General features: G+C 45.6%; 2 protein-coding genes across 2 annotated transcripts in view; both read left to right on the top strand.

The window, feature by feature from the left end:
• Nucleotides 1-2,600: 2,600 nt before the first annotated feature.
• Nucleotides 2,601-26,819, top strand: LARP6 (La ribonucleoprotein 6, translational regulator). Its single transcript, XM_055536859.1, has 3 exons — nt 2,601-3,085; nt 18,003-18,213; nt 23,473-26,819. Exons 1-3 carry the CDS (start codon nt 2,886-2,888, stop codon nt 24,538-24,540), a joined length of 1,479 nt encoding a protein of 492 aa, XP_055392834.1. The 5' UTR covers nt 2,601-2,885; the 3' UTR covers nt 24,541-26,819.
• The window catches only part of UACA (uveal autoantigen with coiled-coil domains and ankyrin repeats), a 147,934-nt gene continuing 144,036 nt past the window's right edge, over nt 24,051-27,948 (top strand). Inside the window, exon 1 of the mRNA XM_055536856.1 lies at nt 24,051-24,055. The gene's annotated coding sequence lies outside the window, so the exon portion shown is untranslated. The remainder of the gene's footprint in view (nt 24,056-27,948) is intronic.

Here is a 27,948-nt window from a genome sequence, read left to right as displayed (position 1 = left end):
CCTATAACCACTGTAGACCTGGAGGGAGGCACAGCTGAGGTGGAAAAAGATCCCCTTAACTTTTTGCCTCTTCCAGTAGCTCAGACTGCAGGCTGTGAGCTATTCTGGAGCAGAACACCAAGGGTCTCCCTCTTCTTTCACTTACTCATTCTAGGACCTCTTTTTTCAAAAGAGAGATCTGAAAGGATACATGCACCCCAAGTATCACTGCAGCACTATTTACAGCAGCCAAGACCTGGAAGCAACCTACATGTCCATCAACAGAGGACTGGACAAAGAACATGTGGTATACTCTGTCCATGGGATTCCCCAGGCAAGAATACTGGAATGGGTTGCTATTTCCTTTTCCAGGGGATCTTCTGGACCAGGGATTGAACCTGGGTCTCCAGCATTGGCAGGCAGATTCTTTATCACTCAGCCACCAGGGAAGCCTCACAAAGGAATTAAAAGAACATTAAAAAGTCATTAAAAAGAACAAAATAAAGTCATTTGCAGCAACATGGATGGACCTAGACATTGTCAGCAAGGAGATCAAACCAGTCAATCCTCAGAAATCAACCCTGAATACTCATTGGAAGGACTGATGATGTTGAAGCTGAAGCTCCAAGCATTTTGGCCATCTGATGTGAACAGTCGACTCATTGGAAAATTCTCTGATGCTGGGAAAGATCAAGGGCAGGAGAAGAGGGCATCAGAGGAAAGGATGGCTGGATGGCATCACAGATGGAATGGACTTGAACTTGGGCAAACTTCGGGAGATGGTGAGGGACAAGGAGGCCTGGTGCGCTGCAGTCTATGGGGTCACAAAGAGTCGGACACAACTGGGCAACTGAACAACAGCAGACATTGTCATACTGAGTGAAATAAGTCAGAGAGAGAAGGAGAAATATCATATGATGCCCCTTATATGTGGTATCTACAAAGAAATGATACGAATGAATTTACCTCCAAAATAGAAACAGATTCTCAGAGAATGAATTTATGGTTGCCTGTACACACTGCTATATTTAAAATGGATGACCAACAAGGACCTACCCACTGTATAGCACAGGGAACTCTCCTCAATATTATGTGGCAGCCTGGATGGGAGGAGAGTTTGCGGGAGAATGGATACATGTATATGTATGGCTGAATCCCTTTGCTGTTCACCTGAAACTCTCACAACATTGTTAATCGGCTATACCCCAATACAGAATAAAAAGTTAAAAAAAAAATTTAAAAGAGAGATCTGAAAAAGAAAGGGATGCAGATTCCAGTCAGATCTTGAGCGGCTGTTCTATTGCACCCCTGGGTCTCTCCTGAAAGTGAAAGTTGCAAAGTCTCTCTTTGCAACCTCATGGACTATACAGTCCACAGAATTCTCCAGGCCAGAATACTGGCCTGGGTAGCCTGAAGTGGGTAACGTTTCCCTTCTCCAGGGGACCTTCCCAAGCCAGGGATCAAAGCCAGGTCTTCCGCATTTCTGGCAGATTCTTTACCAGCTGAGCCACAGGGAAGCCCCAGGTCTCTCCAGGCCGAGCTCAGATACCAAGAGCCTCCTGTGTGGTGTTCTTTTTCAAGGATGCTGCTTTCCAAGACCCCATTTCTTGAGTCAAAAGGTATTCTTCTGAAGCCCTACAGTGGCAAATTAACACAACAGATTATGCGTAAGTCATTCAATCAAGAGCTTTGTGAAAGCAGATTGAGGTTTTATGCATAGCTATGGCCCCGTCCCGGGAGAAGGCAATGGCACCCCACTCCAGTACTGTTGCCTGGAAAATCCCATGGATGGAGGAGCCTGGTAGGCTGCAGCCCATGGGGTCGCTAAGAGTCAGACACGACTGAGCGACTTCACTTTCACTTTCCACTTTCATGCATTGGAGAAGGAAATGGCAACCCACTCCAGTGCTCTTGCCTGGAGAATCCCAGGGACGGGGGAGCCTGGTGGGTTGCCGTCTATGCGGTCGCACAGAGTCGGACACGACTGAAGTGACTTAGCAGCAGCAGCAGCATGGCCCCGTCCCTAGATTTCTGGGTCACAATTGAAGGATTGAGATAAAATTCAATATAAGCTAAAGGTGGAAAAGTGGCAGGGTTTCGACCATACTGGCATTTCAATAGCTTCATTTATTCATTCAACAAATATTTGGATGCTTACTAGCTATGTGCAGGGCATATTCTAAGAGGCATATATAGGGCAGTGGATTTCAAACTTTAGTGAATTTCAACGTCATTTGGAGGGCTTGATAAAACACAAAATTCTGAATCATACTGATAGCTTCCTAATCAGGTAAAGCTCAAGCTGTTAGTCTGGGGACCACACTCTGGGCACCACTGCACCGGAGCACCGCCAGAGCCAAGTCCCTGACTTCACAGGACGCACAGTGTAGGGTGGTTATGCCAAAGAGACCTAAGGTGGAGACTTCAGTCTTCTGTGCGAGGCAGACGGGGAGACGCGCAGGAAGCACAGAAGCCCCTTAAGCTCCTCTCTGTGCCTGCCACCCTCAGATTCATCCACAAACTGTGAAGTCAGATGTGCCGCGCCCCTCCCCTCCTCCGGGCAGCCTGGAAAGGAGCGGGCGGGAGGAGGGAGCCCCGGCACGTCCTCGCGGGCTTGGGCCGCGCAAGCCGCGGGCGCGCACTGTGTGGATCGGGGGTCGGGGGATCGGTCCCGGACAGCCCCCTGCGGGAGGACAGCAGAGAGTGCCTTCCCCCTGCGCGGCCCCGCCTACGCGGGCGCACCGGGTGGCGGCTGCGGCGCGGGGCGGGGCGCCGCGACCCCCGTCCTTCCCGGGGCCGAGCGCTTGCGCCGCCCCCGCCCCTCGTCGCATTAGCCGCCGCCCGGCTGGCTCTGCCTCGCGGCGCTGGGATCCGGCCGCGCCGCAGTCCCGGCCGGCCCGCGAGCCATGGCCCAGCCCGGCGAGGAGACTCTGACAGGGCCCGAGACCGCGGTGCAAATCCGCGTCGCCATCCAGGAGGCCGAGGACGTGGAGGAGCCGGAGGACGAGGAGGAGGGGGCGGAGGCGCGGGGCGCCGGGGACCCGGCTCGGTACCTCAGTCCGGGCTGGGGCAGCGCCAGCGAGGAGGAGCCGAGCCGCGGGCACAGGTAGGCGCGGCCCGGGCCGGGGTGGTAGCCGCCGACCCCGAGTTCTGGTCGAACCCGAGTTGGGGGGCCACAACTCCGCGGGCACGGCGGGTCGTCGGCCCCGCCGCCCGGGCGCTGCCCGGGGCCGTCCCGCGGAGTCGGAAGCGGCTCTGGGCGGTAGTCGGTGCCCGGGTCCGCAGTCCGGGAATCCTACCAAGACTCCCGGGGCTGGCGACGGGGATCTGAGGGGCCTGGACGTGGGCATACTCTGGGACCCGGGGTAAGTCCTTCCTGGGCCAGCCTCGCCATCTTCTCTCCGGAGGAGACTCTGCTTGCCTGCTGAATTCAACCAAAGACCCTCCAAAAAAGCCTAACCCAGCCCAGCCTTCACTTCCGGAGCCGCCCTGCCTCCCCAGGAGAGTGGTCCCACCTAGCCTTCACTGGCACCATTGCCCTGTGTGCTTCTCGGTCCGAATGGGGCTGGGAGTGGGGGGCGGGCCAGGCAGAGTTGACACTTGCTGCTGGGAGATCCGAGGACAGTTGATTTCATGATGTAGAGAGCTCACGTGCCCCGATTTGGGATCAGTTCAGGGCATGCTGCTTCATCCTGCCCTGCTGGGGGATTCCCGTTTTCATTCACCTTCTTCAGATTTCTGAGCTTGCATCATCATCTTGCTGCCTTGGCGTGGGGTTCCTGGGTAATGGGTGGTCAGTCTAGCGCAAGAAACCACCTGTCTAACCTCACCTCTGGGCCCTCATCTCTATTATCAGCCAGAGACCTTAGTTTTGCGTCCACTAACACCCAGGCCTTTCAGGACTGTGGTTTTTCTAACTGCTGTTGACAGGAGATGCGGTATGGATCATCCATAGAAATGAGGGTAGGGCAGTGCTACAACTTGTAAATTCTGGGAAATTCCACGAGGCACTTCTTAAGAGCCCTCTTTCTTCAGGGACTCAGTGCACACACTTTGAGCTGTCAGAGCTCTGCAGCATTATTCCCTGGCAGGCTCATTTTTACTTCATTGGGAGAATACTCAAGGGTTTGAGGATACAGGGCCCAGAACTATTCCCTTTCACAACCTGATGTTTTCCTAGTGGAAGAGATCTGGGTTTAAGGACCCAGAGTATTCTAGGAGGAAAGTCCAGCCCAGCAGTTTAGTGCAGGAAAGCTGGGCCACAGCAGATGACACAAGAGATTAGTACGTAATATCAGTACTTTACTGTAAGGTCTGATTTAATCATTCACTCAGCTCTGTGCTTTTTTTTTTTTTTTCCTATTTTTTGATTGCAGCATGAGAGAGCATAGTTCCCTGAGCTGGGGTTGAACCTGGGCCCCCTGCAGTGAAAGTGCAGAGTCCTAACCACTGGACCACCACGGACGTCCCCATGCTGAGTATTGAGAGTATAAAAATAATGAGTCACTGACATCTCACAGTCTTAAAAAGGCAGCTACCTAGTCAAAATAATTTCAGAGTTTGTGTCAAATAGCCCAGAGTGACTTATTCTGCTGCCTTTATTTGCCTATGACTGTGGCAAAGAGCTGTTACATATCCTGGGGACTACACGTTGAGACTGTACCATTAGCGGGGATCAAAGCCCTCCTTATTTCCCTAGGGAGCCCTAGGAGAACATGGGCCCTTCTTTCAGGGGGCAGGGGCTTCTTATCCTCACCCCTAACGCTTTCCCTCCAGAGCCATCCTCTCTCCCAGCTCCAGGGCTGGAGTGTTGTGGAGTATTCAGCCTGAACCCTCCTGCTGCCCGCTGGCATAGAGTTGACCCCAGATAATCCCTAGGGCTCTTCAGGGTGGTGTAGCTGACAGAGCCCAGCCGGCAAACACCCAGAGCACAAGGAGAGTGCAGCCAAGAATAGGAACCACACTGTCCCCTGTTTGGGCCAGCCTGGCACAGCAGCCGCCACCACCCTTTATGAATACTTCTGGACTCCCAGAGCCTGCAGGAGAAAGCCCAGGTTCCTAAACCCGCTCCTTGAGGTGGGCATCCACCCACATCATCCCTCAACCCATTGCTTCCTTCCCTGCCTGTTTTAACAATTCCTGCTCCCCAGTGCTGAGCCCCTCCAGAGCCCTGAACACGGGGTGCTGTTCTGTGTCCATCTGTCTTTGCACTCCCACCTCTGATCCCTCTGATTAATTTCTAGTCACCTTAAAACTTTGCATCATCCCCACCATCCTCAGTCCCTACCCCAAAGCCGAGTTTTGTGTTCTCTTCTTTGTGTTGTTTAGTACTCTGTACACACCACGGTGCTAATTTTGTCTCCCTCGTAAGAAAATGAGCTCCATGAATTCAGGAACCACCTTGACCTTGTTATCACTGTATCCTTAGCTCCCCCAGCACAGCACCTGGCACCTCGTGGGTGCTCGATAAATATCTGTTGGATGAATGAGTGTCTCTCTCATCACAGTCACTCCAGGAAGTTGAAATAGTTGTGTGTTTCTCCTCTTCTAGACAGTGAGGTCTTTGAAGGTAGCAACTTTGTCTTAATCCTTTTCATGTCCCCAGTACCTAGCCCAGTACCTGACTTATCCCTGGGGAACAGGGGAAAAATGGAATTAAGGAAAAATCTTTATAACCTCCAAATGTTCACTAGTCTTACCCCTCAGCTTGCTTACTAAAAAAGTGTCTTTTCTCTTATTCTCACTTTTTTAACATAAAAAAATCAGACATAAATGTGAAAGAGAAATAATGTGAGCATTTGTATATCTACCATCTAAATTAAACAGTTGTTAGTATTTTGCCATATTTGTTTGATGGGTATATAATGTGTGTGATTTTTCCCTAAACTATTTGGAAGTATGTGTACACAAGATTTATCCCCTAAGTACTTCATTTTGTAGCTTTTAATAATGACATTTTCCTATAAAATCATGATACTGCTATTGCAACTAAGAAAATTAACCATTTTTGTTGTTATTCAGTCCCTCAGTCATGTCTGACTCTTTGAGACCCCATGGACTGCAGCATACCAGGCTTCCCTGTCCTTCCTGTCCTTCACTATTTCCCGGTGCTTGCTCAAGCTCGTGTCCATTGAGTCGGTGATGCCATCCAACCATCTCATCCTCCGTCGCCCCCTTCTCCTCCTGCCCTTAATCTTTCCCAGCACCAGGATCTTTTCCTTTGAGTTGGCTCTTTGCATCAGGTGGCCAAAGTATTGGAGCTTCAGCTTCATAACTACCTAATATAATCCCTAAAATAATCTGATAGCCAAGTTCCATATTCATGTTTTCCCTAATTGTCCCCCATTACATTTTACAGCTGCTCTTTTCCTCTTCAAACCAGAACACAAGCCAGATCAAAACAGCCGCCTATTATCTCTCTTTAGAATCTTTCAATCTAGAGCATCCCCACTTTTTAAAATGGTTTCCTAGTTTAGAAATAAGAGCCCAGATGTCTTGATGACTGTTTCACTCTTTGAACTGGTCTGGTTATGTTCTCATCCTCTAGCTTAACTTGCTCCTTTGTACCATGCGTTTCCCATGAGCTCAAGTTAGCGCTAAAGGATTGATTAGATTCAGTTAAACATTTTGGCAAGAACAGTTTGTGGGCATTGCCATGAACTTGTCCTATGACCACAGGCAGCATCCAGCATTTGTGATGCTAAACGACTTCTTGATTAAGGTGATCCCTCCATTGTGATTAACAACATCGGGCTTCTTGTGGATTTTCTTTGACTTTTCACCTAATGCTGTTAGCATCCACGGATGATCGATGCTTACTTACTTGAGTCAGTTCATTGGAAATTACACATTGATGATTTTCTCATTTTATTATTCTTGGTACATTTATTACCTGACATTCTTATGTAAAATAAAGCTCTCCCTGATCATCTGGGATTGAACAAGTGTTCCTTTTAAAGAGGCAAGCAGATGGGGAGGTGGGAGGGAGGTTCAAGAGGGAGGGGACATATACTTATGGCTGATTCGTTTTGTTGTATGGCAGAAACCAGCACAACATTTTAAAGCAATTATCCTACAATTAAAAAACAAACAAAAAAAAGAGGCAAGCAGAAACGAGCACTTCCTTTCCTTTTCCCCTCAGTTTATTTTTCCCCCTCATTTATTTTATTTAAAGTTTATTTAAGTTTATTTTTATTTTCTTTCAGTTTCATTGAGATATAATCGACTACAGCATTGTATAAGGTGTACAAAATAATGGTTTGACTTGCTTACATGGTGAAATGATTACCACAGTAAGTTTAGTGACTATCCATCATCTCATATAGATACAAAATTAAAGAAATAGAAAATAATTTTTTCCTTGTGATGAGAACTCTTAGGCTTTACTTTCTGAACATGTTTCATATGTAACCTACAGCAGTGTTAATTATATTTATCATGTTGTGCATTAGATCTCTCGTACTTATTTATCTTATAACTGGAAGTTTGTTATCTTTGACCACCTTCATCCAATTCCCCCTTCTCTCACCCGTCCTCTGCCCCTGGTAACCACAAGTCTAATTTCTTTTTCTGACTTTGTTAGCTTGTTTGTGAAGTATAATTAACCTCCAACACTATGTTATTTCCTCTTACACAGTGATTGTAGTGATTCAATGCTTCTGAACATTTCAGAATGATCACCACTTAAGTCTAGTTACCATCTCTCACCAAACAAAGATATTACATAATTATTAACTGTATTCCCCATGCAGGACATCTCATACCCGTGACTCATTGATTTTGCAGCTGAAAGTTTGCACCTCTTCATCTCCCTCACCCGTTTCTCTCCTTCTCTGCCCCCTCCCCTGCAACCATCAGTTTGTTCCCTGAATCTGTTCTGTTCTGTTCTGTCCACTTGTTTTTTAGCTTCTGCATATAAGTGAAATCGTACAGCGTGTGTCATTCTGGGTCTGACTTATTTCATTTAGCATAATACCCTCTAGTTCCATTCATGTTGCAAACGAGGAGATTTTATTCTTTTTTTTTTTTAATGATTGAAATTCGTGTGTGTGTGTATGTATTCCTCATCTTCTTTATCTGTTCATCTGTTCATGGATACTTAGGTTGCTTCCATATCTTGGCTATTTTAAATTATGCTGTAGTGAACATAGGGGTGGATATATCTTTTATAATTAATATTTTCATTTTCTTCAAATAAATAGGAGTAGAATTCCTAGATCATATGGTAGTTCTATTTGTATTTTTTGAGGACTCTCCATCTTGTTTTCCATAGTGGCTGCACCAACTTACATTCCCATCAGCAGTGCACGAGGGTTCCTTTTTCTGCATATCCTTGCCAACACTTGTTATTTGTTGTCTTTTTGATAATAGCCATTATGACAGCTGTTAGGTAATATCTCATTGTGGTTTTGATTTGTATGTCTCTGTAGTGATGCTGAGCATTTTTTAATGTGCCTGTTGGCCATCTCTGTGTCTTCTTTGCTTTCTGATACTAGATAGTCTAGGCTTAATTTATACTTTTGTCATGATATGTATCCATTTCCACAGGAATCCCTGTTTTTTCAAATACTAGGTGGGAGGTATTTAGAACCCAAGGCCTGGAATTAAAAGTGCTAATCTCTACTGGGGCATCATTGCTTTCAAGTCCTTTCAATAGAGCTAGGAAATATATTTTTAACAAATAAGATTATATTGATAATTCCAATTCAGATTTAACATTTCAGGGTTTTTGCTTTATTTAGTTTTTTTAATACTGAAAATCTGATTCTTGATAACATTACATTTACTTATTTGCATTGTCTTACAGTATGTAAACATGATTTAAAATATAATACTAAATATCAGTATGAATAATAAAACCACTGAGCATACCTGCCCTTCATTTAACAAACAAAAACATCTAGGTTTCTTTCTGTCTGTGATGTTTCAGGGCCATTGCACAAGGCTGTCTTTTCCCTTGTTCTGGGTGATGCTAATAGAAGCATGTATTAATGCCAATCGTGGGCCAGGGTTGTAACTATGTACCTTGTATACATTATCTCTGCTCCGCACCACAAACCATTATTTAGATGTGGAGAGACATTCACTTGCTATACTTTTCCTAGGCCCTAGGAAATATGGCAGAACACCATAGCAGAAGACAGGATTGCAGAAGACAGGATTACAGAGGAAGGAAGGTCCTAATCTCTGTAATACATATGTAGGAACCCATGGACCAGCCGTACATAGCATGGAGCCCTTCCATCTCCAGGGGATCTTCCCAACCCAAGGATCAAACCTTGGTCTCCCACATTGCAGGCAGATTCTTTACCATCTGAGCCCCCAGGCTTGTTCCTCCAAATAATTTACAAATGTAATAAATACTTCACCACTGGTCTGTGCAGCCCAGTCATCTATTTAAAATGTATCCTTTATTTCTATGCTTTGTTTCCATTTCTAGCAGGTTTACAGTCATGATATAATAACTCATCACCACTCCCAGTTTATAATGTTTTATTTAAAGCAAAACAATAACATAAGCATAAAACTTTTTCACAGTGAAACCCACTAATGACATATTCACTAGAAACCATACTTTATCTCTAAAGGAATCCTGATAAGTGATTTGCCCATACAAAAACAATTCCTCTTACCTTGGTGATGCTTTTTAAATTTCTGCTATGTGCAAGACTCTGGGTAGAATGAGAAAAATCAATATGAATCCTACCATCCCAGAACTTAGAACTCAGGACACTAATATACGCACACAAGCAGCTCCAGTACAAGTAAACACAGGTACTTGGAGAAGTTGAAATCGTTTGCTTCCTGGGAGAGTTGCATTTGAGATGGATCTTGATGTGTGGCTAGGATTCAGACCTGGGAGAGAGGGGTATTCACGGAGATGAGAGCTGCTTGCACAAAGGCATAGAGTCCAGAAACCTTGTGCTATTTACAGGGAACTATAAGTCTTTTATTTGCTTCAAAGGATCTACATGAAAGTAGACAGAAGTAAATTTGGAAGCTGCCTATAGCCAGACTCTAAGTGCATCTGAATAAAGAGCGAAGGATTTGTGCTTTTATTTAATAAGAAATAGAAAAATTATTAGTATTAATGCTGCTGCTGCATCGCTTCAGTCGTATCCAACTCTGTGCGACCCCATAGACAGCAGCCAACCAGGCTTCCCGTCCCTGGGATTCTCCAGGCAAGAGCACTGGAGTGGGTTGCCATTTCCTTCTCCAATGCATGAAGCTGAAAAGTGAAAGTGAAGTCACTCAGTCGTGTCCAACTTAGCCACCCCATGGACTGCAGCCCACCAGGCTCCTCTGTCCATGGGATTTTCCAGGCAAGAGTACTGGAGTGGGGTGCCATTGCCTTCTCTGTATAATAAAACACAAAATAGAAGAGACTGTAGCCCAAAATACAACAGGAGATGGTGGGAGCCTAGAAAGTCTGTTGTAGGGAAGTATGCAGAGGATGCAACAGTGAAAAGGGATGCTGATATCTGAGAGGTAATTGAAATTCTTCCTTTAGAACGGTTGCCCAGTCTCTCTGCTTGTCAGTGAAAGATAGCAAGCAGCATGCCCTTTACTTCCCAGAGAAAAAGAAACCGGATAATTTTCTAAAGGAATTGAATGAACTGCATGGTGATCTAGGGCTGCTTAGATAGAGCTGGCACCTGTTTTAAGGCTCCTACTTAATGATTCCCTTCCTGCTCACTCTGAAGCAAAGTCTGCCATTTGGCATGCCCCACCCACATATGTAGAGCCACCTAAGGAAGAAAAGGAATAGGAGTATACAGCGAGAGGAGCCTGCACACCTTAGACCATCATTCTTCAAAATGAATAGCTATGGAACCATAGTTCCATACTCCTTATATATGGACTTCTTTCCAAGGTGTACAGTATGGAAAGGGAGAAAAAGGAGTCATTTTACAGTGGGGTCACCTGACAAATACTTACGTCAACCAGGTGATTAGGGTCAGCATCCGCAGTAATCAGTCATGTTGATAGTATGTACCATTTGATGTGATGAGAATGGAAATTTACATCTGTGGCCCTCTTCCCAAAAATTCATGTCCCCGGTCTAAGCATGAGAAAAATATCAGACAAATCTGAATTGAGGGACATTCTACAATATACCTGACCAGTACTCCTCAACACTGTCAAGGACATCAAAAGCAAGGAAAGTCTGAGAGAGTGTCATAGCCAAGAGAAAAGAGTCACAGTGATTAAATGCAGCATGGGATGAAAGCTTGAAATAGAAAAAGGATATCAGGTGAAAACTAAGGAAATGTGAATAAAGTATGGACTTTAATAATAATGTATCAATACTAGTTCATTAACGGTACCATACTAATGCAAGATAATAATAGAATTCTGGTGTTGGATATGTGGGAATTCTGTGCTATTTTCACAAGTTTTCTAAATTGTAGTCTAAAACTATTCTAAAACTTTTTAGCAGAAAAAGATGACTTGTTCACCTGTCATGTGAAGGAAATCAGTGACATGAAAATTAAATGGGAAAACTGACCCTAGAGGATATAGAGGCAACACGTTGAAACAAAGGAGACTGTTAAAGATTACATATACTCCAGTTAGTGCCCTGGGAGAATTTAAGATATTGTATCCATGAAACAGCAACAGGACCGTGTGTAAAATAGTGAATGGGAAACCGCTGTATAGCACAGGCAGCTCAGCTCGGTGCTCTGAGATGACCTGCAAGGGTGAGCTGGGGAGAGGATGGGAGGGAAACCCCAGAGGGAGGGGATGTGTGTTTACATATGGCTGATTCACCTTGTTGTACAGCAGAAACCAGCACAACATTGTAAAGCAATTATACTCCAATTTAAAAAAGAGAAATAAAATAAGACATACATGTAAAAACAGGATGCTCTTAAAAAGGAACATCCTGAAGAAATAAAAAAATTTTTTAAAGACTAAATAATTACTGAAATTTTAAAATTTACTGGAAAAGGTTAGAAAATAATGTCAAGGAAATCTCTTAGCATGTCTTGGATTTACATTCAAAGACAAAATATGAGTGAAAATAATAGATGTGGAGGATCAACCCAAGTAGTCAGCCAACTAACAGTACTTTAAGAAAAGAAGTATAATCTTAGCAAATGCCTTCTCCCTGTGGTGACCAGTGTTTATGTAGTCGTAATATTAATAATAACCTACAACTGATTGACTTTTAAGTGTTTACTAACTATAGACAATGAAACAGTAGTTCTGGAAGAGACAATAAATATTAAGAACCATGATGCTAGGAAATAAAGGCACATCTGATAAAATTTGGGAGGTTGGAAATGTAAGAAGAGATGAAGGAAAACGAGAGATGATAATATGCACATTGTATGTTATGAGGAACTGAGAAATATTTTTTAATGTTGGTGGAATAAGAAACAGAATTTTAAATATATTATTTAAAAACACAGGGAAGGCTAATAGAAAAAAACAAAAATAGCATAAAATTTAACAGTTGGAAGAGGAGGCTTTGACCCCCCGAAATCCTTATTTTGTATAATAGGACATGAACAGAGAACTTTGGAAATTGCCGAGTGGTATGTAGAGCTGTGAACTTGAGTTCAGTTCAGTTCAGTCGCTCAGTCGTGTCCGACTCTTTGCAACCCCATGAATCACAGCACACCAGGCCTCCTTGTCCATCACCAACTCCCGGAGTTCACTCAGACTCACATCCATCGAGTCAGTGATGCCATCCAGCCATCTCATCCTCTGTCGTCCCCTTCTCCTCCTGCCCCCAATCCCTCCCAGCATCAGAGTCTTTTCCAATGAGTCAACTCTTCGCATCAGGTGGCCAAAGTACTGGAGTTTCAGCTTTAGCATCATTCTTTCCAAAGAAATCCCAGGGCTGATCTCCTTCAGAATGGACTGGTTGGATCTCCTTGCAGTCCAAGGAACTCTCAAGAGTCTTCTCCAACACCACAGTTCAAAAGCATCAATTCTTCGGCGCTCAGCCTTCTTCACAGTCCAACTCTCACATCCATACATGACCACAGGAAAAACCATAGCCTTGACTAGACAGACCTTTGTTGGCAAAGTAATGTCTCTGCTTTTGAATATGCTATCTAGGTTGGTCATAACTTTCCTTCCAAGGAGTAAGCATCTTTTAATTTCATGGCTACAGTCACCATCTGCAGTGATTTTGGAGCCCAGAAATATAAAGTCTAGAGAACTATAAGGAGCTCCCATAGAAATGAAATGGATGAACACAGGCTACATCTAGGAAGGGGTAGAGTGGGAGATTGTTGCTCTCTCTCCAGGTTCTCTACTATTTTAATTTTTTCTATATATATGTATTACTTTTAAGAATTATTTTTTTATAAGCTATTAATAGGGTCCAAGGGAAAAGTAATGAGAACAGTTGGAATGAAAAAGAGAGAACAGATGGGAGACACTGCAGAATAAAATCAACACTTGATAATGACTTAATTTGGGGGCAAAAGAGGAGGCTGAAAAATGCATTTTAGGTTTTGAGTCTAAGCACAGGGAAGAGAGTATAGGGAAAGTGGTGGGACAATTTGGGAGGAAAGATACGTGGCTATTACAGGATCGTTGCACAGTGATTAAAAAGTTGCCAATGTTTGTATATAAAGACTATAAACTTCTTAAATGTTTGTGAAGGATACATGGTCTTTTGTGTTCAAAGTCTGTCACAAGAACTAGGAAATAGTGCAGCAGGCTCCCATGTTTAAACTAGGCCTTCCTGCTCTTCCATGATTCCCCTTGGGAGATGCACAGTTGCTCCTGACAGCACCCATGCAGAGGGAGGGGTCCTCTGAGTACAAGCAGCTCACCTCTGCACTCATACAGGGATTTTTTTTATCACCTCCCAGTACTGCCCACCTGCTCTGGAATTTCTGGTTACTTGCTCACCAGGTGCAAATAACCTAGGAGTCACCTCTCAACACATTATGGATTATCTACTGAGAGACTGTGTGAAAATAAGATGAGCTGCCCATGTAGAATGTCTCCTGGTGAGCAGACCTAGGCTCAGTCCTACCCGAGGCTGAGTTCTGCAGAAGGTGACAGTTTGATTCTGGGTATACTGATATTGGGAGAAGGCAGTGGCACCCCACTCCAGTACTCTTGCCTGGAAAATCCCATGGACCGGAGGAGCCTGGTAGGCTGAAGTCCATGGAGTCGCTAAGAGTCGGACAGGATTGAGCGACTTCACTTTCACTTTTCACCTTCATGCATTGGAGAAGGAAATGGCAACCCACTCCAGTGTTCTTGCCTGGAGAATCCCAGGGACAGGGGAGCCTGGTGGGCTGCCGTCTATGGGGTCGCACAGAGTTGGATACGACTGAAGCGACTTAGCAGCAGCAGCAGCAGCATATTGATATTGAAGCAATATCAGCCTATCCACGTGGAAACATCCGGCCGGCAGTTGGGAATTGAGGAGTGGACTTGAGTGAGAGCAGGATGGAGGGGTGAGAGGAGAGGCGGACTTGAATCAGATGAACCAACCAGCAGCTGAAGTGTGGAGATCACCAGGGGATAAAGAACCAAGGAAAGATTCTTGGGGAATACCTGCATTTAGAAATGAGAGGAGAAAGATAAACCTGAAAGGACAGTCAAATGGAGAGAAAAACTAGAAAAGAACAACTCATATAAGCCCAGAGGGAGACTGTCAAGAAGAAGGTGACCAAATGTGTCCCATCCTATAGCTAGGGGCAGGAGACTAAGGCAGAGAAAAGGCACCCAGGTAGGGCAAATGAATTTTTTGGTGTACGTCCAAACATGCAGATAAGCTTGAGGAAGCCCTGGGCAATCTAACTGGATGAATTTTATTTTCTCAATCAAGTTGGAGGTAGAATCATCTACAGAGAATAAAGTCTTCCCATGGGAACAGTGAACTTGGGAAGAATGGGAAGATCTAACATAGGCACTGAAGAAATGCAGAAGGTGCATCATCTTCCTTCCGTTATGTTTTGTTTGCTGTGTTTTATTTGATTAGTGATAGCATCAACTGCTGTGGTTTGGGAGTAGGACTTCTTGGTCTGTGGGTCCTTTTGATGGTCTGGTCACCTCTGATATTAGCCATTTGTCATGACTTTGGTCATTTTGCTCATACCCCTGAGTCCACCCAAAACTCTTTGCTGGTCATTATCGCACACATCAGCACATTCCCTGCTACTTATTTCACTCTTGTCAGCTGGGCCTAGAATTGCCTATGCATTTGTAGTTATTCTACCTGGTATATTCAACCTATTTAATTTAACTATTGACTAGGGCATAAACTTTCTCTAAAATGAAAATTTATCTTTCCATCTTGCATTACCTTTTTCATTTCATTGTCCCACTGATACTTTTCCTGTGGCATGTTTTGAAGACCTCTTTTCTCAGTGTAGTTTACTATCCTAGTATTTGGCTGTAAGTAGGAGAAAACCCAACTAACAAGTGAATTAAACAGAATTTTATCTTTCTCTTATAATAATAGTTCTGCAAGTAGTTAGTTGTATCAGTTGGTTCAGTAACTTAGTAATGTCAGAAAACCAATAATGAAAATAAACCAGACCAAGCTGATTCTCTTAGCCTTTTCCTCATGGTAGTAAAATTGCTGCTATTGCTCCAACCATTACATCCACACTCAAAACAGATAAAAGGTGAAGGAACAAGGCCAAGAGATGTTCACTGGTATGTTATTGGCCATAATGTGACAAATGACTGCCATGTGTAAGAGAGATGGGAAAGTGAGCATTTAGTTTTTATAGCCTCCATAGTAAAGGAGGGTAAGTGAGAAAGAGTTTGCTGTTAAACGTCAGGTGAGTCAGACTAGTGTCTGCCACAGGTGCCCTTTAGGACTTCTGAAATATCCAGCTTATCTGTTTAAGTTGCGCTTGACCTGTTGTCTCTAATGGGCTGCCTTAATGTATGCTCCTAGTTTATCATCACATTTTTAAAAAGCCTTTCTAAAAAACATACTCTTAAAGTTAGTCTCTCTGTTTTTTTTTCTTTACAAATGTACACATTTGTCTTGTGACATCAGTAAGGTATTTTAAAAAACCACTTCCAAACTGTCTACAGGCAAATAAATAAAACACTTCATTTTTAAAATCAACCAATGTCTGTATTTTATGCTAAATATAATTTCTGATTTTGAAAAATTAAGATAGATTTATTTAGTTTTTTCCTCTCCTGCCAGAATATTTGATTTTGGTTCTCATTTTGACTCTTACACAGTTGCTTTTTTTTTTTTTTTTAAGGTTGTGAGCCAGTGAAAATTTTACTAAAGTTGAAGGACTTATGTGTATGGGTCTTTTTTGACTATCAACTGCCACATTCATAGATTCTTTTACTTTAGGAGCCCCATTTTTAATTGGTTCATTGTTTCTATGAACTCTCTAAGCCCTTTTGGAGAAGGAAATGGCAACCCACTCCAGTATTCTTGCCTGGAAATCCCATGGACAGAGGAACCTTGCAGGCTACAGTCCACGGGGTCACAAAGAGTCAGACACGACTGAGCGACTGAGCATGCATGCACCCACCAAGCCCTTTGGGGAGCCTGGCAAGTTCTCCCAACACACTGGAAGTGCCTGGAGTGCTTTAGAAAGACTAGGATCATTTAGGGGATTAGGTATGTGCCTCCATCCCAAGAGATGCTCTCTCTGCTCAGAACATGTTGACAGAAGTCCTGAGTCTGATGGTTAATGTTACTAGACATCAAGCTGCCAAAAAGGAGAGCAGTTCTTTTTCTTTTCTCTGGAAGTAATTTTAACCAATCCTTTGTACTGAATTATAAATACAGTGTTTATATAATACATAATTTGGTAATTAAATATACAAAAGAGAACTCACTTTTGATAATTTCTAATAATGATGTCAACTATGATGAGGATAACCAGAAATTCCTTAAAATATTACTAAGATTTTGTAGTCTCTTCATGAAATATTGGCCTTCTTAAAAAAGCTTTGCCCCAGTACTTCTTTGCCTAGTCCTCCTGTCCTAATATTCTGGGAGAGAGGAAGAGGAAGTGTGTCCAGGTGGAGCTGCTGGGGAAAGGGATTCATTTAGAGGGGCCCCAGTGAATGAGATTGTTTCTAGACTCCATGCAGTGTCCCAACATAATATGGAAGGTATCATCTGAGCTGACTTTGGAGACAGAAAATTTGAGTTTTAATCCTTTATCTGGCACTTACGAATGAATAAATGAATGTATCACTTACTGAGCTGTCAGGGTATTCATAGATATTTCCACAAATTAATTAATATTCATACAGCCCTATTAAGAAAGTGATAACCGTGAATCCTGATTTACAGCTAATAAGTACTGAGGTGTGGCAGTGGAGTCTTGCCTAAGTTGACTCAGCTAATAAATGTTGGTGTCAGGATTCAAACTCAGGCAGCCTAACTCTAGAACCCCAGGGCTCTTAGTCACTCTGCTAAACAGTCTTGTAGAAATAGGGATTTGTGGGGTGGAGTGGGGAGGGAAGAATAAACAGGGTGTATGAAAAGCATGTGGTCAACGGCAGAGCAACATAACTGTTAATAGACGGTTAAACAAAAACTTGATTTCTTAGCTAGTTAGGGGCAAACTATCCCCTTGTGGCCATGTGATTCTCACCTCTGAGTAGTTCAGTTCAGATATGAGCCATTACAGTTTCCTGCAGCTGCTCTAACAAAGAGCCACAAACTGCGTGGCTTAGAACAGCAGAAGTGTATTGCTTCAGAGTTCTGGAGGCTGGCAGTCCAAGATCAAGATGTCAGCAGGGGCTCGCTACCTCTTGAGGTGCTGGGAAGGGTCTGTGCAGGCCTGTCCCCTAACTTCTGGTGGTTTGCTGGCAATCTTAAGACACTCCTCGACTTCTGCCACACCTCCCCGACCTCTGCCTTCATTCATCCTCACACGGTACTCTCCCTACTCTGAGTGGAACAGGGCCCACCCCCAACTCTAGTATGATCTCATCCTTTCATTACACTTGCAAGACGTTTTTCCCAAATATCATCACACTCTGACACATATGAAACTTGGGGAGATTAGAGTTCAACCCCTAACACTTCATGTCCCCTCTGGTCTCAGTGGCGCCACGACAAGTGGGGGCGAGAATGAGCGTGATGACCTGGAGCAGGAGTGGCAGCCGCCAGACGAGGAGTTAATCAAGAAGCTGGTGGACCAGATCGAATTCTACTTTTCTGATGAAAACCTGGAGAAAGACGCCTTCCTGCTCAAGCACGTGAGGAGGAACAAGCTGGGATATGTGAGTGTCAAGCTACTCACCTCCTTCAAAAAGGTGAGGCTTCATTCTCAGAAGCTGCTCTGAGGATTTCAGGGGTGCTGTGGGTTGTGGTTCTAAATATTTTTTACCCCCTCGAAACCTGATAACTAACAACTTTTTATTTCCTCTGAGCCCTGAAAAAGAGGGAAAAAATGATCAAAAGAAGGGATTTAGGATCATTATTAAGAATGTCCTCCCAGAAACTACCCTGGTGGTCCAGTGGTTAAGAATCTGCCTTCCATTACAGGGGACACAGATTCAATTCCTGGTTGGGGAACTCAGATCCCACATGCCCCTGGGCAACTGAGCCTGTGCTCTGCAACTAAGATCCTACACAACCAAATAAATAAATGAAAAGAATGCCCTCCTACACTATTGAAAGGGTCCTGGGTATTGAGATAAATCTCAGCTGGTAGTAGTTATGACATGACATTCCTTGTTCTTAGCAAAGTTCAAGGACTCTTGCTGGGCAAGTGGGTGGCCGGGAGGATGCTTTGCCAGGACAGGGGGGCTCAGAGGCCTAGAGAGACACCTACCAGGCCTTGTCATTGTTCAGTCGCTAAGTTTGTCTGACTCTTTGCAACCCTGTGGACTGCAGCATGCCAGGCTTCCCTGTCCTTCACTGTTTCCTGGAGGTTGCACAAGTTCGTATCCATTGAGTCGGTGATGCTATCTAACCATCTCATCCTCTGCCTCCCCCTTCTCCTTTTGCCTTCAGTCTTTCCCAGCATCAGGGTCTTTTCCAATGACTTGCCTCTTCATATCAGGTGGCCAAAGTATTGGAGCTTCAGCTACCAGGCCTAGAAATATATGAAATCTAAGCTTTTCATTTGTGAAATTGAGTAAATAAGAGGTTCAGGTTCAGGAAGGCCCATCTCAGTCTGGGAGATGGGCCTTCTCCAAGACTCCAGCCACCTTTGCTGTGTAATGCCAACATCCTCATCTATTTCTCTGCTGTATAGATCCAGCAACTGGGTTGTACCTTTCCTACTTGTTGATGAGGTGACAGGCCAGTTGGAGTAAGAACTCGGTGTCTCCCTTGGGGGAAGTGTATTTACTAGAATGGAAAAGCCCATGTGGCCTGTTGCATAACGGGATGTGTAACGAGTGGGTCCCAGCCTATGCTGCTGGTGTACTTGGTTAGAGAGCCCTGGAGGGGGCTTTCCTCCCAGAGTTCTTCTCTGCCTTGCCTGTTAGAATTCTCTGCCCTCTTCTCTTGATCTCCTTCCTTTATTCATTCACCAAACATATTTATTCTATATGCTGAGTGCTGTGTTAGTCAAAGGATATACAGAATGAATATGGCATTCTCCATGCCCTGGCAAAGTCCAATCAGAGAGAGACCAGTGAAGGATCACAATATGACCGTCAATAGATCACATCAAGAGATCGCCATCGATGTAATCGCAATAGACCGTCAACCTGCAACAGAAAAGAACAAAGTACTGTTTGGAGCTAATTGATCAGAACAGCTAACCCTGCGTGGAAGATTGAGAAGCCTTCCCAGAATTGGTGACATTGAAATAGGATCTTGGAGGATGAGTAGGAGTTTTCAAGGTAGAGGAGAAGGGAAGGGGCATTTCAGGCTATGAAGGACAGCCCACTCTGCCTCCTCACAGTACTTCTGCCACCAGATGTGAAGGAGGTTTCCCCACACCAAGCAATTCTGCGACACCAGCTGGATCTCCTGTGGTCTGACTCAGTTCTGGCACCATCTACCTGGAGATGGCATCAGGTCCCACAGGTTAAGGATTCTGCACCCCTCTTCAGGTGCCAATCACAAGTAGCACATCCCCAGAATCCACAACTTCTGTCCAACCCGGCTACAAATCAGAGGTTCTGATGACCCTTTGGCTTTGATTATTTGCTACAACAGCGCACAGAACTTAGGAAAAAGCTTAATTACATTTACCAGTTTATTAAAGAATAAGGTGAAGGATACAGGTGAACCTCCAGATGCAGAGACACATAGGGCAGGGTCTGGGAGGGTCCTGAGTGTAGGAGCTTCTGTCCCCATGGAATTGGGCTGTGACACCCTCCTGGCAGGTTGGATGTGTTCACCAGTCTAGAATCTCTCCAAACCCTGCGCGTTTGGACTTTTTATTGGGCCTTCATCAAGTCGTCACGATCAGTTATAACTGCAGTTCCTGCCCCTCTCCCCTCTCTGGAGAATGGCAGGCTGGGCTGAAAGCTCCAAGCTTCAAATCATGACTGGTCTTTCTGGTGACCAGGCCCGCCCCATCCAAGAGCCCACCCAGAGTCACCTTATTAGAAAAGAAGATGCTCCTGTGCTCCTGTGGTTGTTTAGTCACTGAGTCACTTCCGCCCCTTTGGGGACCCAATGGACTGTAGCCAGGCTCCTCTGTCCATGGGATTTCCCAGGCAAGAACACTGGAGTGGGTTGCTATTTCCTTCTCCAGGGGATCTACCTGACCCAGGGATCGAACCCAAGTCTCCTGCATTGCATGTGGATTCTTTACCACTGCATCCTCTGGGAAGCTTCTTCTTGTGCTCTTATCACTCAGAAAGTTACAAAGGTCTTAGGAACTCTGTACTAGTACCAGGGATGAAGACCAAATAAATATATTACTTAGTGTAAATCACAGTATCACACATGCCCAGAGAACAGTGAGCAAGCCCTCACATGGAAGGTGTTTGTGGGGGACCCCAGTGGAATCATCCTGTACCTTCCTTTTTTCCCTCCACAGGGACTGTTAAAGCGAGCCTAATTTTGTTTCATGCTTCCCACCTAGCTCAGTCGGTAAAGAATCTGTCTGCAATGCAGAAGACCTGTGTTCAATTCCTGGTTTGGGTAGATCCCCTGGAGAAGGACGTGGCTACCCACTCCAGTATTCTTGCCAGGAGAATCCCAAAGACAGAGGACCCTGGCAGGCTACATTCCATGGGGTCGCAAGAGTCGGACACAACTTAGCGACGCACTTGACTTGTATTTTGTTTCACTTTTAAGCTGCCACTTAACTGGATCTGTTTAGGAGAGTTCTCCTCTGTTGAAAACTGGCTGCAGAATAGACACAGACTCTCCAACAGCTCCAAAATAATAGCAAAGACCTTTTTCATTCTAAAAGATTTCCTGCTAATCATAAGAGGAAGCATATATGATAAAGGTAGGGACTTCCCACAGAGAAGGCAATGGCACCCCACTCCAATATTCTTGGCTGGAAAATCCCATGGACAGAGGAGTCTGGTGGGCTGCAGTCCATGGGGTCACTAAGGGTCGGACACGACTGAGCGACTTCACTTTCACTTTTCACTTTCATGCACTGGAGAAGGAAATGGCAACCCACTCCAGTGTTCTTGCCTGGAGAATCCCAGGGACGGGGGAGCCTGGTGGGCTGCCGTCTATGGGGTCACACAGAGTCAGACACGACTGAAGTGACTTAGCAGGAGCAGCAGCAGGGGCTTCCCAAGTGGCACTAGTGGTAAAGAACCCACCTGCCAATGCAGGAGACGTAAGAAATGCAGATTCGATCCCTGGGTTGGAAAGATTCCCTGGAGGAGGGCATGGCAACCCACTCCAGTATTCTTGTCTGGAGAATTGCATGGACTGAGGAGCCTGGTAGGCTATGGTCCATAGGGTCGCAAAGAGTCAGACATGACTGAAGCAACTTAACATGCACAGCATTACAAAGGTAACTAACAGGGCAATCACAGAGTTTCACAAAGTCTTACCAAGCTCTAGTAATTGTACAAAGGTGGCAGCTGCCTGGTTCCTCTTCCCAGATTATACCTGGACACTCCTTCTCCAGGCTCACAGACCCAGGCTTGGGATGCTCAGTCCTAACTGAGGTTTTCTAGTGGCCCTGACTCCTGGCTTTGAGCAGCAGGTGCTGGGTCCTGCTTCTCTCTGGATTGGGCATGGTCTTCCAGGAGCTTCTCCAGCCCTCTAAAGCCAGGTTGCCCTGGCCTCCCCCAACACTCCTTGTCTTCACCTCTCTCCTGAGTTCTCCCTCCCTGACCAGCAACAGACAAGGCTCCCCTATGTTTCACCCCACAGAGCCACTGTGTGGGTGTCCCATGACCCAGAACTGTCCCTTGGTCATTTTCTTCATGTTTTCTGGGTCCCTCATTGACTCTGTCCACCTGAAGTCCAACCCTTTGCCTAGATCTGCTTCTCTCTGCCCTTGGCTCGCACTACCGTGATCAGCCCTGAGTCTGTTTGTAGGTGACACGTGATTCCCGAACCCCAAGCCTCAGTCTGGGCCGTTTCACCCAGAGGCCACAGGACAGTGGACAGTGCCCTCTCCACAGGGGCTTGGCAGTACCAGTTCCCACACCTGCCCTGTTTGGGAGCCCTCCCTTCTTCGTTCCGGGAAGTTTCTGTTTGAGTCAGGGTGCCTCTGCCCACTGTCTGCACTGGCTCAGGTTACCCACCCCACCCACCTCTGCTGGTTCTTTGGGATGACTCATTCTCCATGGCATTCCCTTTCCCGGAAGTGGGCCTCTCGAAAATTACTGTTTTACAGTATAAATATAGCTTCCCTGGGCTGTAGCATTGATACACACAATTTCCACTAAAAGAAGAGGAGTGAGGGACTGTTTCATCACTCTCCTTGACACCCAAGTAGGATTTAATTCCTAGTCAAAACAGCCCACATCATTTTCAGGAGATATTGAAAGATCTTTTGGCACCTTCTGTGTATTAAGTGCAGAAATATCACTTTAGAGAAGGATTCGAATGTTAAAATCTCCAGATCCTGTCAAAATGGTAGCATGTAATATTTGAAATATGGATACCACATAATATTTATTGAATATTCTGTGAGCTGGACACTGCCCTAAGTTTTATATAAATGTGTATCTGGGTGTAGATATGTATATATTTCTCTATTCATTTAATTCTTATGACAGTTCTCTGAGGTAGGCAATATTAATATCTCCATTTTACAAATGAGAAAGTTGGGGTACTGAGAGACTGAATTAGTCTTCAGGTCTTACTGCCAGCCAGAGGTGGACCTTGGAATTTTGTATCCAATAGACTTGTTTTGGATTTAACCTCTCCACCTGCACAGAATAGAATATTTCCATCACCTCAGAAAGATCTGTTGGGCATCATTGCTCTAAACCATCCCACCTTGTTCATAATTGTAGAGAGTGTGTTTGTTCACTCACTAGGTTTTTGAGTGCCTGCACACACCAGGTATGATTCCAGATCCTGGTGTTACCGGGGTAGGGAAAGGAGGGAGGGCGATTATAGAGGGCGCCAGGAGGACAAGGACAATAGGTACCATTTCCGATTTGCTCTGTGTTCTTCAGGTGAAACACCTTACCCGGGACTGGAGAACCACAGCTCATGCCTTAAAGTACTCAGTGACCCTGGAATTGAACGAGGACCACCGGAAGGTGAGGAGGACCACCCCTGTCCCACTCTTCCCCAACGAGAACCTCCCCAGCAAGATGCTCCTGGTCTATGACCTCTACCTGTCCCCCAAGCTGTGGGCCCTGGCCACCCCCCAGAAGAATGGAAGGGTTCAGGAGAAGGTGATGGAACACCTGCTCAAGCTCTTCGGGACCTTCGGAGTCATCTCGTCAGTGCGAATGCTCAAACCCGGGCGAGAGCTGCCCCCTGATATCCGCAGGATCAGCAACCGGTATAGCCAAGTGGGGACCCAAGAGTGTGCCATTGTGGAGTTTGAGGAGGTGGAAGCAGCCATCAAAGCCCACGAGTTCATGATCACAGAGTCTCAGGGCAGGGAAAGCATGAAAGCTATCCTGATTGGCATGAAGCCACCCAAAAAGAAACCATCCAAAGAGAAGAATCAGGACGAAGAACCCACCTCGAGCATCCACCTGAACAAGTCCCTCAACAGGAGAGTCGAGGAGCTGCAGTACATGGGGGACGAGTCTTCCGCCAACAGCTCCTCCGACCCTGAGAGTAACCCAACATCCCCTATGGCTGGCCGGCGACATGCCGTTGCCAACAAGCTCAGCCCTTCCAGCCACCAGAATCTCTTTCTGAGCCCCAATGCCTCCCCGTGCTCCAGTCCTTGGAGCAGCCCCTTGGCTCAGCGCAAAGGGGTCTCCAGAAAATCCCCACTGGCCGAAGAAGGGAGGCCGAACACAAGCGCTAGTCCTGAGATCGTCCGCAAGTGCGCGGACTACTCCTCGGACAGCAGCGTCACTCCCTCTGGCAGCCCCTGGGTTCGCAGGCGCCGTCAAGCTGAGATGGGGCCACAGGAGAAGAGCCCTCGAGCGAGTCCCCTGCTCTCTCGGAAGATGCAGACTGCAGATGGGCTACCTGTGGGGGTATTGAGGTTGCCCAGAGGCCCTGACAACACCAGAGGGTTCCATGGTGGACACGAGAGGAGCAGGGCCTGTGTATAAATACCTTGTAATTTTAATACCAGCTCCACTGAACATCGCCTTTGTTTTCAAGGTTCTGACAAATACCTGGCATGACATTGAAAGAAATTAATGTCCCCTTGGAAAGATTTTGTATACCTGTAGACCTCTTAATTTATATATTTGTAATATATATGAATTGCCTGGTATGCTCTGGTTTTAAGACCATCTTCTAGTTCAGAACACCCATTCCTCCCAGCATGACCATTATTTTGATAATACCCAACTTGTGTGAATGGCTCTGCAGGGCTCTGGGACAGAGGCTGCCCAGAGAGGGCCTGGCAGTGGGTCTCTTCTTCGGGGCAGGATACTTCTCTCCAGTGACTGAGCTGTCCTCAGTTGGCCATGCAAGGGCTTCCTGAATGCCCAAAGGAGTTCTGTTGTACAACAGCAATGAATTAAGCCAGTAGCATGGTGTTTTATATGATCAAATGTATGTTTCCTGTCAAGTGAATAAATAATAAAACACCTAACGGGGAGTGCTGGCTCTGAACCCATAGACTGTGCCTGATGTGCATCTGACAAGGTGTGGGTGGTGTCATGAGGCTCCAAGGAGCTTAACAGAGACACATTTCCTGAGTGTGCCCCAGGGCTGTCCTTGGGGCTCCTGGCAGCCTGAGAGGTCAGCAGAGTTTTTGCAGATGTTGTTCAGTCTCTGTTGTGCCTGACTCTTTGTCACCTTATGGACTGCAGCACCCTATCCCAAGCTTCCCTATCCTTCACCATCTCCCGGAGCTTGGTCAAACTCATGTCCTTTGAGTCAATGATGCCATCCAACCGTCTCATCCTCTGTCACCCCCTTCTCCTCCTGTCCTCAATCTTTCCCAGCATCAGGGTCTTTTCCAATGAGTCAGCTCTTTGCATCAGGTGGCCAAAGTATTGGAGCTATCAGTCCTTCCAATGACTATTCAGGGTAGACCACCACAATCTCTCATCACAATGAATTGTACCCAACAAAGGCAGCTTAGTATAGGCCAAATTCTCTAGATGTGCTGCCCAGACCTGCAGCATTGACGTCATCTGGGAACTTGTTAAGAATGCAAATTCTCAGGCTCCACCTCAGGCTGACTGAATCAAAAACTCTGGGAGAAGCAACTATACACCAATAAAAAGAACTTTTTAAGATGGTGCACACTTTCAGCTGTAAGATACATAAGTCCTGGGGATGCAGTGTCCAGTCTGGTAACTGTAGTTAGGAATACCCTGTTGTATATTTGAAAGTTGTTAAGACTGTAGTAGTAGGATCAGAGCCATATTTCCTTCTTAGGAATAAAACCCATTTTTAATTTCAGAAGTGAAAGAAAAAAACCCCATGAAATCCCTGGAAGAAGGGCTTGTAATCTGAATTTTAGCAAGCCCTCCAGGTGACTCTAATCCACACTAGAATTTTAAGAGCGACTGGCATAAGACAGTGGTTGTGGGACTTGAGGTCAGACAGTCTGACTCCCATATTCCCAGCTAACTAGTTCTGTGACGTTAAGAGACTTACTTGCCCCTCCTCAGCTCATAATATCCCTATGAAGTGCTTTGCTTTGATGTCAGTGTCTTGGGATGGTGGTCCTCCATCAATGTTAGCTCGTTTTCAGTGGAAGCCGCCACAGTGTAGCAGAAAGAATGTTGTGCTAGATTCCAGTGTTGGCTAATCCACTTGCTATCGGGGGTATTTTAGGCAAGTCATCCTTAATGAAATTTGTCAACAACTATTGAACAGCGATTGGATGCCAGGGACTATGCCAGGAGCTTTCCATGCTTTCTCTCATGTAACCCTCCCAACCACCACACAAGAAAGATTCACATGTTATGTCTATTTCCTACTGGAAGAAACAAGCTCTGTGTGGGTAACTAACTTGTCCAAGGTTTAAGGACTAGATGATTGGCGGAGCTGGCTTGAAGCTAGCAGTCTGGCTGTGGAGCCCACACTCTTCACTACCAGATGGGACTCAGCATGTGGGACCTCACCATCCACATCCTAAAAAGAAGCAACCACAAAGGGAGCTAACATGTATTCAGCACCTCCTATGGGCTAGGCAGGCTTCCCAGATGGCACAGTCGTAAAAGAATCTGCCTGCCAATGAAGGAGACGCAAAAGACACAGGTTCAGTCCCTGGGTCGCAAACAGCAACCCACTCTAGTAGTCTTGCCTGGATAATGTCATGGGTAGAGAAGCCTGGTGGGCTACAGACCATGGGGTTGCAAAGAGTCAGACACGACTGAAGTGACTGAGCACAGCACAGCATGTGCTGGGCGTTCAGCTAGACACATCCTTTCATTTATCCTCTGTGTCTCCATGAAGAGTTATTATACAGTTTTACTCATGAAGCTGCTATGGCAGGATAATACCTCAGGCCACTGTGAAAATGGAGAAAGTGTATTCTTAATTACATAGCTTGATACAAATTAGCAGGTGATTGTTATCTGGCTAGTAAGATGATGTGTCCCTAAATTTCCAGAAGAATTCCTATTAACTGGTAAATGCCTCCAGGAAGTACTCAGGTTTGCTCTTTGCACCACTACAAGTGAGGTGGCCCAAGACTCATATCTGGAGCTCAGGCCCCCAGGCCTTCTGGACAGTGCCGCACCAGGTCCTGCCCTGGGCTTCCCTCTCTTACCTTCAGTCCCACTCACCGTCTCCCTGGCCTTTCCCATCACCCTCTGACAATGGGACGCCCGAACTTCACCAACTATCTCTGGCCTGGCTACATTCCCGGTGTCCCACTCCTTTATGCCCTGGCCACAGCTGCAGCTCTTGTTTTAAGATTTGCTCCTGTGATCATTAAGGTAGCTACACTCTCACCTTTTTATGTGAATGCAGATGAGCTTGGCCTTCCTTCTGTGGCGCTGCCCTGTGTGGCCTTATGAAAGAACTCTGGACTGGACTTCAGCTGATTTGGATTCTAGTCATGGCTTTTCCAGTCAGTAACTGTTTGACCTTGAGCAAGTCAGTTCTCTTTTTTTAAGTCATGGATTCCCCTTCTAACTTGTAGATAATGAGACGATACTCCTTAAAAAAGGCCATAAGGCCATGTATGTGAAAGTTTCTTATGAATTGAAAAGTACTTTATAGATGTTAGTCATTTCCCTGCTCTCTGATCATCTCCAAAGACGGAATCCTCCTCCTGTGCTCTGGTGCTTGCTTAATTCAAGTCTCACACAGGAGTCACCTAAAGAGCTTTTCAAAACTGCCTGTGCCCACCCTGACATAGGCTGATTTAACTGGATCTGGGGTGCAGCCTGGGCATCAGTGGTTTTTAAATCTCCCTGGGTGATTCTGATGAGTGGGCAGGGTTGAGAAGCACTGCTTCGTTGGAACAAGGAGAGGACTTGGGATAATTGACAGTCTCAGAGACACCGATCCTTCCCCCTTATTCAGGTTGGGGTGTGGTCTCCTTT

Source organism: Bubalus kerabau, chromosome 10 (assembly GCF_029407905.1).
Source record: "Bubalus kerabau isolate K-KA32 ecotype Philippines breed swamp buffalo chromosome 10, PCC_UOA_SB_1v2, whole genome shotgun sequence".
NCBI lineage: Eukaryota > Metazoa > Chordata > Mammalia > Artiodactyla > Bovidae > Bubalus > Bubalus kerabau.
This window is presented reverse-complemented; position numbering and strand designations above follow the sequence as displayed.

What these genes read in the sequence shown, in the direction of transcription:
- LARP6 (XM_055536859.1), top strand. Translation starts at nt 2,886, where the DNA reads ATGGCCCAGCCCGGCGAGGAGACTCTGACAGGGCCCGAGACCGCGGTG. An exon ending in GAGCCGAGCCGCGGGCACAG is followed by an intron (nt 3,086 to 18,002) that starts GTAGGCGCGGCC and finishes CTCTGGTCTCAG; the next exon opens with TGGCGCCACGACAAGTGGGG. An exon ending in TACTCACCTCCTTCAAAAAG is followed by an intron (nt 18,214 to 23,472) that starts GTGAGGCTTCAT and finishes TGTGTTCTTCAG; the next exon opens with GTGAAACACCTTACCCGGGA.